Raw genomic sequence first — 12,184 nt, forward strand, 5'->3', positions numbered from 1 at the left:
GGGGCTCCCCATAGCGCCTGCACGGGCTCCCCTGTGCTTCCCTGCTCTTTGGGGCTCCCCATAGCGCCTGCACGGGCTCCCCTGCCCTTTGGGGCTCCCCATAGCACTTGCCCTCTCGCCCGACCCGGGAGGAGGCCGGATTCCGAGAGGACCCGCGGCCCCCGCCAGCCAGCTCCCAGCTTGATCCCTTTAGATCGGACAGCTCAGGATGCTGGCGGTCCGGGTTGTGTATCTGCGCTGCTGGCAGAGGAGCTGCGTTTGGAGGATCAGCCCCAGCAGAGGTCCGAGGCGGTTCCGGAGCAGCTGCCCACGTCCAGGTAGTCAGTCACTGCCAGACCCACCGTTGGGGCTGGAAGAAGTTGTTGCCAGCCTGTGGAGGAGCAGTGCAGGTGCCCTCTGGGTTGTGGCAGCAGGTGCTTCACCAGTGCCTCAGAGAGAAGTTTCTGCCCGAACCCACCCGCTGCCTCCTCTTCTCCCCACTGCCCCCGACATGCCTTGGGGGCCTTATTAGCTGCAGCCCTGGGACTCAGTGCCAGCCAAAAAAGAACTGGGTTATGCCCCACAGGGGATCATGGCACCCTTCTGCCCCCAACCCTCCCCCCCCCCCCAGTATTCTATAGCCCAGGATATGTGCAGGTACCAAGTGGGCACACCCTGGAGGGAAAGCAGAGGGGCTGACCTGGGATCCTGCACACCCTGGGACTCAGTTTTGACCTCTGTGAAATAAGAAGGTTGTACTAAGTGACTTCTAAGACCCTTTCTAGCTCTAAATTTGATGTCACCACTAGATTTCCCTGCTTTATTCCCATTTCCAAGACACCTAGTGGGCAGAAAGCTGGCCTTAGAGGCAGGAACACTTGGCTTAAGTCGAGGCTACTCATAGAAGAGGAACTGAGGCAGCTCCTGGTGCATTGGATAGAACTCTGGGTCTATAGTCTGGCCTTAGACAATAGCCTTGTGACCCTGGGTGAGTCACTTAACCTTTTGTCTCAGTTTCCCTCACTGTAAAATGGGGCTAATAACAGCACTTTTTCCCCATGATTATTGTGAGGATCAAATGAGATACTATTTGTGTGAGAAATGATTATTTCTCTCCTGTATTTAATAACTAATTATTGTATTAGGGCTCAAGTTTTTCCCCATTTCTACTTCCTCATCCAGAAAAAAGCCAGTGTGGGAAATCTCTCTTAAAGATGTACCCAAGCCAAGATCTAATCAGACAGTAGAAGTTTGGGCTAATGGGTGCATTTTTTTTTTTTTTTTTGGCTAGGCAATGGAGTTAAGTGACTTGCCCAGCGTCACACGGCTAGTGAGTGTTATGTGTCTGAGGCCAGATTTGAACTCAGGTTCTCCTGACTGCAGGGCTGATGCTCTATCCACTACACCACCTAGCTGCCCTAATGGGTGCCTACATGATCATTGGGTTTGCTAGGACTGATCTGGGAAAATGTGGATCCTCCCTTTTGTCAGGCAGGTGATATAGGAATTGATCAGTCTTTGACTACAACTTGGGTGACCCAAGTTACTACTCCAAGACCATGATTGTAATGTATAGCCCACCTCTCATTGTAACATTCATTTTCTTGTTAATTGTTAACCATCAGAGTTGATTGAATGCCCCCTTTTCCGAAGGCATCTAAATTGTGAGCCATTAGGGGTCTTTTAGTCTAAGAGAGATGGCCAAATGACCATCCTTTTATTAATAAATGTGCTGGCTTTATTAATAAAATGATTAAATTACCCAGAAACTATATCTCTCAAACTTTTTTTTAACACCACAGTTGCACCAAAAAAAAAAAAAAAAGGCCTAAGCTCAGTGCCTGACTGATTTGAGACACTGTATCCATGCTGATTCTCTTTCCTTCTCTTCCTTTCTCCCTGTTCTTCCCCTCTGTCACATCTAGTGGTTGTGTGATACTGAGCAATCATTAAATCCTTCAGCGCCCCAGACCACAGGCTGCTGTTCTTTCTTGATTGAGGGAGTGTCCTTACAGAGAATTCCCTTGACCAATTAAATCACAGGTCTGGGTCCCTCCCCTCCTCTTCCTAAACCCAAGGCTGAGTCATTTCACCTTAGGTTTCTCCCATCCACCCTATACTGGAAATTTGGTGAAATTCTGACTTACTTAGGTGAACACTGGACTTTACTCTTTGCTCCTGTCTCCTCCTCTCTAGTGGAAAGCTTTCTCTAGGGGAGCCTCCCTGAATTCTTTCTTCCTGAGCATTAGATTGCTAGTTTTACATAGAACTTTTCATGCCTTCTGTCTAACAAAGACCTTGAATGCTGATCAATCATGGGTCCTGAAGTCAAATCCCATTCTCCAACATTACTCCTGGATGTGGAAAGGGTGCTTAGTGTACTTGGAGTCAGAGTCTTGGAGGATCAAATCCCAGCTCTGCCATTCACTGCCCTTGTGACCTTGGACAAGTCTCTTTACCTCTCTTGGCCTCAGTTTCCTGTCTTATAAAATGAGGGTTTAGACTACATGATGTTCTTTTTAGCTCTTAATCATGATCTTTCTTTTACTCATCCACCCAACATCCCTAGAAATTCCCAGGCTATATTTTTGCCTCCTGTGTCAGGAGATGGAGAGAATGTGCCTTTAAAAGTCAGTGTGCTGTGTGACCCTGGGCAAGTCACTTAACCCCAATTGCCTCACCAAAAAGCTAAAAAAAAAGTCTATGTGCATATTCTCTTCCAGGGTGGAGCCCTCTGCCATGTGACAGCCCTTTGAATACTTGCAGACAGCCTTCATGGCTCTGAGTCTCCTTCAGACTAAACAGTCCAGGTTGCTTCAGTTGATACTCAGATGCCATGGCCCATTGCCATCCTGCTTCTCCTCCAATATCCTCCCTTATCTGTGGCTCCCAGAAGAGAATCTCCTGCCCTAGATGGGATCTGACCTGGGCACAGTGGACAGGGCACTTACCTGAAGCCACACCTCTCTTCATGACCCCCCCCCCAGATTAAGTGGACTCTTGGCTTCCATGTCACCTGACTGTCCCATGCTTAATTTGCAGCCCTTGTGACAGGAATTTCATCCCTGAGAACTTGGCATCGATGCTATTGGGTGGTGTTGGAGTCACCTTGGCTGACCAAGGAGGTCAAAGACAGACCCTCTGCCCTTCCTCACCCCCACTCCCCTCACTTATGGACTTTCACAGAGCTTTGTGTGGTAGCAAAGAACTGGAAGCATAGTAGATGCTAGTTAACCAGGGACTGGATAAACAAATTATGGGACATGAATGAACTGGAATGTTACTGTGCTATAAGAGATAGGTGAATGAATGAATGAAAAAACATTTATTAAGCACTTAGTGTAAATGTATGGCTCATGGAGAACATAAGTAGAAAAGCAAGGCAGAGACCTCACATTCTAATAGGAGGAGAAAACATGTATAGGAAGTTTCAGCTGCGGGTCTGAGGGAAAGATCTCATCTTCCTTAGGGGGTGGCGGCTCCTTATTTCTGTTTCTAAAACCAGATTGGGGCAGCTAGGTGGTGCAGTGGATAGAGCTTTGGCCTTGGAGTCAGGAGGACCTGAGTTTAAATCTGGCCTCAGACACTTGACACTAGCTGTGTGACCCTGGGCAAGTCACTTAACCCCAAATGCCTCACCAGAAAGCAAAAAAAAAAACCCCAAAAAACAAAAACAAAACAACAAAAACCCAGATTCCTTTGTGATGGTGAGGCCCTTGATTGGCAATGTGGGCTTTGGTGGCGACAGTTTCCTTTTCTTGGTTTTCATTAATTATGGCTACTGAGGAGGTCAGGGCTGTAGCATCTGCTGCATGCCAGGGCCCAAACCCACTGGGCTTGCTTCCCTGGGCCATGGCTGCCAGGGCCCAGGGCTCTCCTAGAAGCCTACAGGGAGAGCTACCTGAACTGCTAGCAGACTGAAATCAGCAGTCCTGGGAAAGCAAGATGCCTTTGCTTATAATAAGGTAAATACTTAAATAATAAGGTAAATACTTAAATAATAAGGTAAACGGGAGAAACAAGAAGAATCATCCTAATAAATAATAAATAAAGCACTAAGTTCCAGGCATTGTGTTTAAGTACGTGCTTTATTTGATCCTCACAACAACTCTGGGAGATAGATGCTATTATTATCCCCTTTTTATAGATGAGGAAACCGAGGCAAACAGAAGTAAAGTGACTTGCTCAGGGTCACACAACTAGTCAGTGTCTGAGGCTAGATTTAAACTCAGGCCTTCCTGACTCCAGGCCTAAGCAGCCTATCTGCTGAGTCACCCAGCGGCAGAGGTCTGAATAACTGAAGTCCCCCATTATGATTACAACATCATACTTTTTTGCCAAACTTAAAAATTTTTTTTATTGTTAACTTTTATTTTTATATCAGATTCATTTCCCAACATATCCCTCTCCCTCTATCCAGAGTGAACCCCTATAATGAAGAACTAACAGGAAGGAAAAATATCATCTCAGCAGAACTAATCAGTACACCAGCCAAGTCTGCCAGTGCATCCAGGTTCCATACTCGTCATTGCCTACCTCTCCAAATCAGGGAGGGAGCTGTATTCTCTTTTTAGTTTTTCAAATTCTAAACTGCCCCTCCCCCAAGTGATCATTTCCATATATACATCAGAACATAAAAGATTGTGTATGAAATGGAAATCTTCATTTCACGCTGTTTGCCTTAAAAAAAAAGTATATAATAAAGTGTACATGCTGCTTTTCTGTTCTTTTCTGTGCATTAAAAAAAAAGTTTTCAATCTTCTTCTCTCTCCCCACCTTTTTCCTCCCTCTCCCCCATTCTCTCCCCACCTCCCTTTTCCACTCCAAACCCTCCATCCCAATTGAAAACTGAAAGGAGGGGCAGCTAGGTGGCTCAGTGGATAGAGCACCAGCCCTGGAGTCAGGAGGACCTGAGTTCAAATTTGGCCTCAGACACTTGATACTAACTGTGTGACCCTGGGCAAGTCATTTAACCCCAATTGCTTCACCAAAAACAAAACAAAACAAAACAAACCCCTGAGAGGAAAGGAAATTACAAATGATAAGCAAGTCAAAACGGATTCCACAGTGGCCATGTCCAAAAGTGTATGTCTCTTTCTGTATCTCGAGTCCATCAGCTCTCTGTCAGTAGGTGGTGGACAGCCTTCATTAAAGGTCCTCTGGTGACATGATTGGTCACTGTGTTGATCACAGTTCTTAAGTCTTTCAAAATTGATTTTTCTTTACAATGATGTTGTCCTTGTATAAATTATTCTGGTTCTGCTTACTTCTCTTCGCATCAGTTAACATTCACCACGATTGTTTGACACCTTCTTTTTTATCGTTTCTTCTGGCACAATGTTCCATGATATTCACATTCCCTTTATATTCAGTCATTCCCTTTTTGATGGACCTCTTCTCGCTTCCATTCTAGGTCTTTGCCTCTTAATATCCAGCTTCCAACTTTTAAGGATCAGAAAATTTACTTTGTTTAAGTCCATTTTCTCCATTTTCATTCTCTCTCTTGACTTTCCTTATCCCTACATGTTTCTTTGATTTTGATGTATTTCTACACCAAACAAATTGTTGTGTGTATGTCTACAACCCTTCTTTGTTTGTTTCATTAAGAATGAGGTTAATGCCTGTTCCTTCCATCCCTTCCTCCATGTTTGCTTACTCTTCCAATCATGTACACCAATTATGAAAAATAACAAGTTCCACCTCCTTTTTCCTTCTTTCTACACTAGTGTATTCTTTATAACTCCCCTGTTTTCCATACCCTCATCACACTCTCAACAGAATCAATTTATGTTAATTTGTTAACATCATCTTGTTAAATAAATTTTTGTTAAAAATTTTTTGTTAAAAAAAATTGAACTTCCTCATTACTCTTTGAAGACAAGTTTCTGAAGGGGAGCTTCTTTCTTCTCTCCCTATTAGAACGCTAGCAGTACATCATCACACAGCTGTCTTCCTGTTGCTCAAATGCATTCACCTTTCTGGGTTTCTCCATTCTCTTGGGTTTTTTGTTTCCAAGTTCCTACTCAACTCTGTTTTGTTTTGTTTTGTTTTATCAGAAATGCTTGAAAATCTTCTTTACTGTTCAAAGTCCATTCCCCTCTTCCCCCTTCCCCCCATGTAGGATTATATTAAACTTTTCAGGGTAGATTCTTCTTGAATATAAGCCTATATTTTTTTGCTGTTTGGAATGTTGCATTACGGAATCTCTCATTTGTAGAGAAAACTGCCCAATCTTGAGTGGTCCTAGCTGTGTGGTTCCTTGAACTCTTTCCTGAATACTTACAATATTCTTTATTTGTCATGGAAGCTATGGATTTTATTGTGACATTGCTGAGACTTTTTCCGCTTGGGGTTTCTTTTAGGAAGTGAGCGACCTGTGGATTTTTTCTGTATTCACCTTGCTCTCCAGTTTTCCTCTGGAATTTTTATTTCATTTTTTCTCTCCTGATTTCTTCTGAAAATATTCATGTTGTCTTTGTGGAAAATCTGTTTTGTCTTTTCAGTTTCTAGTCCCAGTTGTTACTCTCTCCTTCTAACCTGAATTTGGGGGTATCGCCAGTTCTATGACTGTGCTCTATAGTGAAGGAGCTCAAGGGCCACCTCCAAATACTCCATGTTATCAGGGACAGTGAAACACACATGTGCCTGCCTTGCCAACTGTATTCTCCTTTACCCGTTATGGTCCTCCTTAGGTCTTTCCCAATTCCTTTCTTCTTTAGACTGAACTCTCCTTGAGCTTAACCCATTCTCCTCCAACCCATTTCTGACGTTCACCCAAATATCATCTCCCCAAATTCAATCCATGACTTTCTGGTTTTTTTTCTATTTTTGGCTAGGCACTGGGGTTAAGTGACTTGCCCAGGGTCACACAGCTAGTAAGCGTCAAGTGTCTGAGACCAGATTTGAACTCAGGTCCTCCTGACCCCAAGGCCATAGCTCTATCCACTGCGCCACCTAGCTGCCCCAATCCATGACTTTCTGTACAAGCCTAAATTCCCAGAGTCAACTTTCTTGTTTGCCAATCTCATCTGCCATATAATCTTCAAAAGCCAATTGTACATTTCAGGAGACTTTTTTCATTACAATGGATTTTTCTTAAGTCATAGCACTGAAGATGGTAGAGTAGAGTCAGGAACTCACTTGAACCATTGAACTAACAAATCTAGTGGTTTTTATGAAAACAACAACAACCACAACAACAATGAAATAGATAAACCATTGGTAAATTTGATTTAAAAAAAAAGAAAGAGGAAAGCCAAATTGCCAGTATCAAAAATGAAAAGAGTTATTTCACCGCCAATGAAGTTGAAACTAAAGCAATTGTTAGGAGCTATTTTGCCCAATTACATGCCAATTAATATGATTTTCTAAGTGAAATGAATATTTACAAAAATACAAATTGCCTGGATTAATGGAAGAGGAGATAGAATGCCTAAATAATCCTATCTTAAAAAAAGAAATTAAATAAGTTGTAAATGAGCTCCCTAGGAAAAAAAATTCTCAGGACCAGATGAAAGTCACAAGTGAATTCTACTAAACATTTAAAGAACAATTAATTCCAATACTATATAAACTATTTGGAAAATAGGCAAAGATTGGGTCTTACCAAATTCCTTTTACAACACAAATATGGTACTGATACCTAAAACCAGGAAAAGCAAAAATGGAGAAAGAAAACTATAGACCAATTTCTTTAATGAATAAAAATGCAGGAATATAAAATAAAATATTAGCAAGGAGATTGCAGCAATATATCACAATGATCATACACTAGGACCAGGTGGGATTTATACCAGGAATGCAGGGCTCGTTCAATATTAGGAAAACTATCTGCATAATTAACCGTATCAATAACAAAAAAAAGCAAAAATTACATGATCATCTCAATAGAAGCAGAAAAAGCTTTTGAGAAAATAAAAACTCTCATTCCTATTAAAAATTCTAGAAAGTGGGGGAGTGGAGCCAAGATAGTGGAGTAAAAGCAGTGATTTGCTTGAGCTTTCCCCTAAACCCCTCCAAATACCTGTTAAAAAATGACTCTAAACAAATTCTAGAGGAGCAGAATCCACAAAAAGACAGAGTGAAACTAATTTCCAGCCCAAGACAGCCTGAATGGTTGATTAGGAAGGTCTGTTGTGTCAGGCTGGGAGAGGAACGCAGTTCAGCGTGGGCGCATAGGCAAAGACCAGGCCTCAGCAAACCTAGTGCAGGCCTCAGGGGACTAAATCAAGGGGAGCCTGGCAGTTTCCAGACTTCTGAACTGACAAACCCCAAAGACAATTTAGAAGGTCAGTAGGAAAGGTCCGTTAGACCTTGGTGAGAGAGGAGCTTGGTCTGGCCCCAGTCCCAGCACAGCCCCAGGGTGGCAGCTGCTTCTGGAGCTCTCAGCCCACAGATGGCGTGGGGATCCAGTGACTGACAGGAGTGGGATTGCAGGGATCTCTTTGCTGGTGCTGAGGCAGGATTCTCTTGCTTTGTCCATGCTTGGATCTGAGTTGCAGCCCTAGGTGGCAGTCCTGGGGTGAGGAGGAGTACTGGAGTGGTGGAGTTTGTGGTGGCAGTGGACAGGGAGTTGTTTTCACAGTTTCAAGGCAGAAAAGAGTGCTTGTGGTCACTCATAGACCAGAGCACAGGCCAGGAAAGGAGTAAACACCTCACCTTTGATCATAACACCTTGGAAGAACTGAAAATTTATAAATCCCTAGAAGTATCTCTGAAAACAGCTGTACAAAACCCCTGAAGCTTGAGACAGTACATTCTCCACACTGGAAGCAGACCCTTACCTTAACAAAGAGTTTAATAGTCAAGTAATTGTCTGGGAACATGAACAAACAGCGCAAAAAACAGTCAGACCATAGAATCTTACTTTAATGACAAAGAAGATCAAAACATACAACCAGAAGAAGACAACAAAGTGAAAGCTCCTACATCTAAAGCCTCCAAGAAAAATATGAATTGGTCCCAGGCCATGGAAGAACTCGAAAAGGATTTTGAGAAGCAAGTAAGAGAAGTAGAGCAAAAACTGGAAAGAAAAATGAGAGTGATGCAAGAAAATCATGAAAAACAAGTCAATAGCTTGCTAAAGGAGACCCAAAAAGATACTGAAGAAAATAACACCTGAAAAAAGAAAGAAAATAACATTTTAAAAATAGACTAACAGGGAAGCTAGGTGGTACAATGGATAGAGCTCTGGCCTTGGAGTCAGGAGGACCTCAATTCAAATCTGGCCTCAGACACTTGACACTTACTAGCTGTGTGACCCTGGGAAAGTCACTTAACCCTGATTGCCTCACCAAAAAAGAAAAAAAAATAGACTAACCCAAATGGCAAAAGAGGTCCAAAAAGTCAGTGAGAAGAAGAATGCCTTAAGAAGTAGAATTGGCCAAATGGAAAAGGAAGTCCAAAAGCTCACTGAAGAAAATAAGTCCTTAAAAATTAGAATGGAGCAAATGGAAGCTAATGACTTTATGAGAAATCAAGACATTATAAAACAAAACCAAAAGAATGAAAAAATAGAATTCAATGTGAAATATCTCATTAGAAAAACAACTGACCTGGAAGATAGATCCAGGAGAGATAACTTAAAAATTATCGGACTACCTGAAAGCCATGATCAAAAAAAGAGCCTGGACATAATTTTTCAAGAAATTATCAAGGAAAACTGCCCTGATATTCTAGAACTAGAGGGTAAAATAGAAATTGAAAGAATCCACTGATCACCTCCTAAAAGAGATTCCCAAAGGAAAACTCCTGAGAATATTATAGTCAAATTCCAGAGTTCCCAGGTCAAGGAGCAAATATTGCAAGCAGTCAGAAAGAAACAATTCAAGTATTGTGGAAACACAATCAGGATAACACAAGATTTAGCAGCTTCTACATTAAGGGATCAGAGGGATTGGAATATGATATTCTGGAGGTCAAAAGAGATAGGATTACAACCAAGAATCACCTACCCAGCAAAACTGAGTATAATCCTTCAGGGGGGGAAATGGACATTTTGTGAAATAGAGGACTTTCAAAGATACTAGAAAGCATAGGAATCAATAGAGCTTTCCTTAAAATGATAAGTAGCATCTATCATCAGCAAGCATCTATAATGGGGATAAACTAGAAGCCTTCCCAATAAGATCAAGGGTGAAGCAAGGATGCCATTTTCACCACTTTTGTAAATATTGTACTGGAAATGTTAGCTAGGGCAATAAGACAAGAAGAAAGTAATTGAAAGAATTAGAATAATCGATGAGGAAAGAAAACTATTTCTTTTTGCAGACAATATGATGGTGGTATACTTAGAGAATCCACTGAAAAAATAGTTGAAATAATTAACAACTTTGGCAAAGTTGCAGGATATAAAATAAATCTACATAAATCATTAGCATTTCTACATATTACAAAGTCCAGCAGGAAGAGATAGAGAAATTCCATTTAAAGTAATTGCAGATATTATGAAATACTTGGGCGTCTACCTGCTAAGACAAAACCAGGGATTATATGAATACAGTTACCAAAGACTTCTCACACAAATAAAGTCAGATCTAAACAATTGGAAAAATATTAATTGCACATGGGTTTGTTGTTAAGTTGTTTTCAGTTGTGTCTGACAGAGTGTCTTGGCAGAAATACTGGAGCGGTTTGCCATTTCCTTCTCCAACTCATTTTACAGATGAAGAAACTGAGGCAAAGGGTCACATGGCTAGTGTCTGGGGCCAGATTTTAACTCAGGAAGTTGTTTTCCTGACTTTAGGCCCATTTCTCTATCTATTGTGTCACCTTGCTGCCGTTCATAGGTAGACTGAGCCAATGTAATAAAAATGATAATTCTGCCTTATTTATTTAGTGCCATACCAATCAAACTACCAAAAAATTATTTTATAGAGCTACAAAAAATAATAACATGATTTATCTGGAAAAACAAAAGAAACATCAAGGGACTTGATGAGAAAAAATGTGAAGGAAGGTGGCTTAGCAGTAGCAGATCTCAAACTGTATTACAAAGTGTAATCACCACAGTCTGGTACTGGCTAAGAAATAGAGTAGCAGATCAGTGGAATACGTTAGGTACTCAATACACAGTAGTAAATGACCGCAGTTACTTAGTGTTTGATAAACTGAAAGATACAATATTTTGAGACAAAATCTCATTATTTGACAAAAATTGCTAGAAAAACTGGAAAGCAGATTGGCAGAAACTAGTTATAGACCAACATCCTCAAACCATAATCAAAGTAAGGTGAAAATAGGTATATGACTTAAATATAAAGGGTGATACTGTAAGCAGATCTGTTGAATACCTTCACATCTCCTGATAAGGGAAGAATTTATGCCAGGTAGAGAGCATTAGGGTATATAAAATGAATATTTTTGGTTATATCAAATTAAAAAGATTTTGCATAAATAAAACCAATGCAGCCAAGATTAAAAGGAAAGCAGAAAGTTGGGGGAAAATTTTACAGCAAGTTTCTCTGATAAAGGCCTTATTTCTCAAAAATAGAGAATTTAACCAAATTTATAAGAATATGAATCACTCTGCAATTGATAAATGGTCAAAGGAAATGAACAGGCACTTTTCAGAAGAAGAAATCAAAGCTATCTATAGTCATATGCTCTAAATCACTATTGAGTAAAGAAATGCAAATTAAAACAACTCTGAGGTACCACCTCATACTTGTCATATTGACTAATATGATAGAAAAGGTATTTGATAAATGTTAGAGGACATGTGGGAAAATTTGGACTCTAATGCATTGTTGGTAGAGTTGTGAACTGATTCAACCATTTTGGAGACCAATTAGGAACTATGCCTAAAAAGCAATCAAAGTATGCATACCTCTTCATCTAGCAGTACCACTCCTAGGTCTGTAGATCAAAGAGATCAAAGAAAAAAGGAAAGGGACCCATATGTATACATTTATAGCAGCTCTTTTGTGGTGGCAAAGAATTGGAAACTGAGGGGATGCCCATCAATTGGGGAACGGCTAAACAAGTTGTGTTACATTGTTATGGAATGAGAGCAATGGATACAGTTCTGGGCCTGGAGTCAGGAAGACTCCTCTTCCTGAGTTCAAAATTCAGCCTCAGACACTTACTAGCTGTGTGACCCTGACCAAGTTACTTGCCTTAGTTTCCTCATCTGTAAAATGAGCTGGAGAAGAAAAAGGCAAACCACTCCAGTATCTTTGCCAAGAAAACCCCAAATGGGGTCATG

General features: G+C 41.2%; 1 protein-coding gene across 6 annotated transcripts in view; it reads left to right on the forward strand.

Annotated features, from left to right (window-relative positions):
* Nucleotides 1-8: 8 nt before the first annotated feature.
* Nucleotides 9-12,184, forward strand: part of SUGCT (succinyl-CoA:glutarate-CoA transferase) — a 629,460-nt gene continuing 617,284 nt past the window's right edge. For all 6 annotated transcript variants that reach the window (XM_027835947.1, XM_027835950.1, XM_027835951.1 and 3 more), the window contains exon 1: nt 9-317. In XM_027835947.1, the coding sequence (XP_027691748.1) occupies nt 209-317 (109 nt within the window). In that variant the 5' untranslated portion in view covers nt 9-208. The remainder of the gene's footprint in view (nt 318-12,184) is intronic.

The sequence above is a fragment of the Vombatus ursinus genome, unplaced genomic scaffold (assembly GCF_900497805.2).
Source record: "Vombatus ursinus unplaced genomic scaffold, bare-nosed wombat genome assembly UNPS02014817.1, whole genome shotgun sequence".
Lineage (NCBI taxonomy): Eukaryota > Metazoa > Chordata > Mammalia > Diprotodontia > Vombatidae > Vombatus > Vombatus ursinus.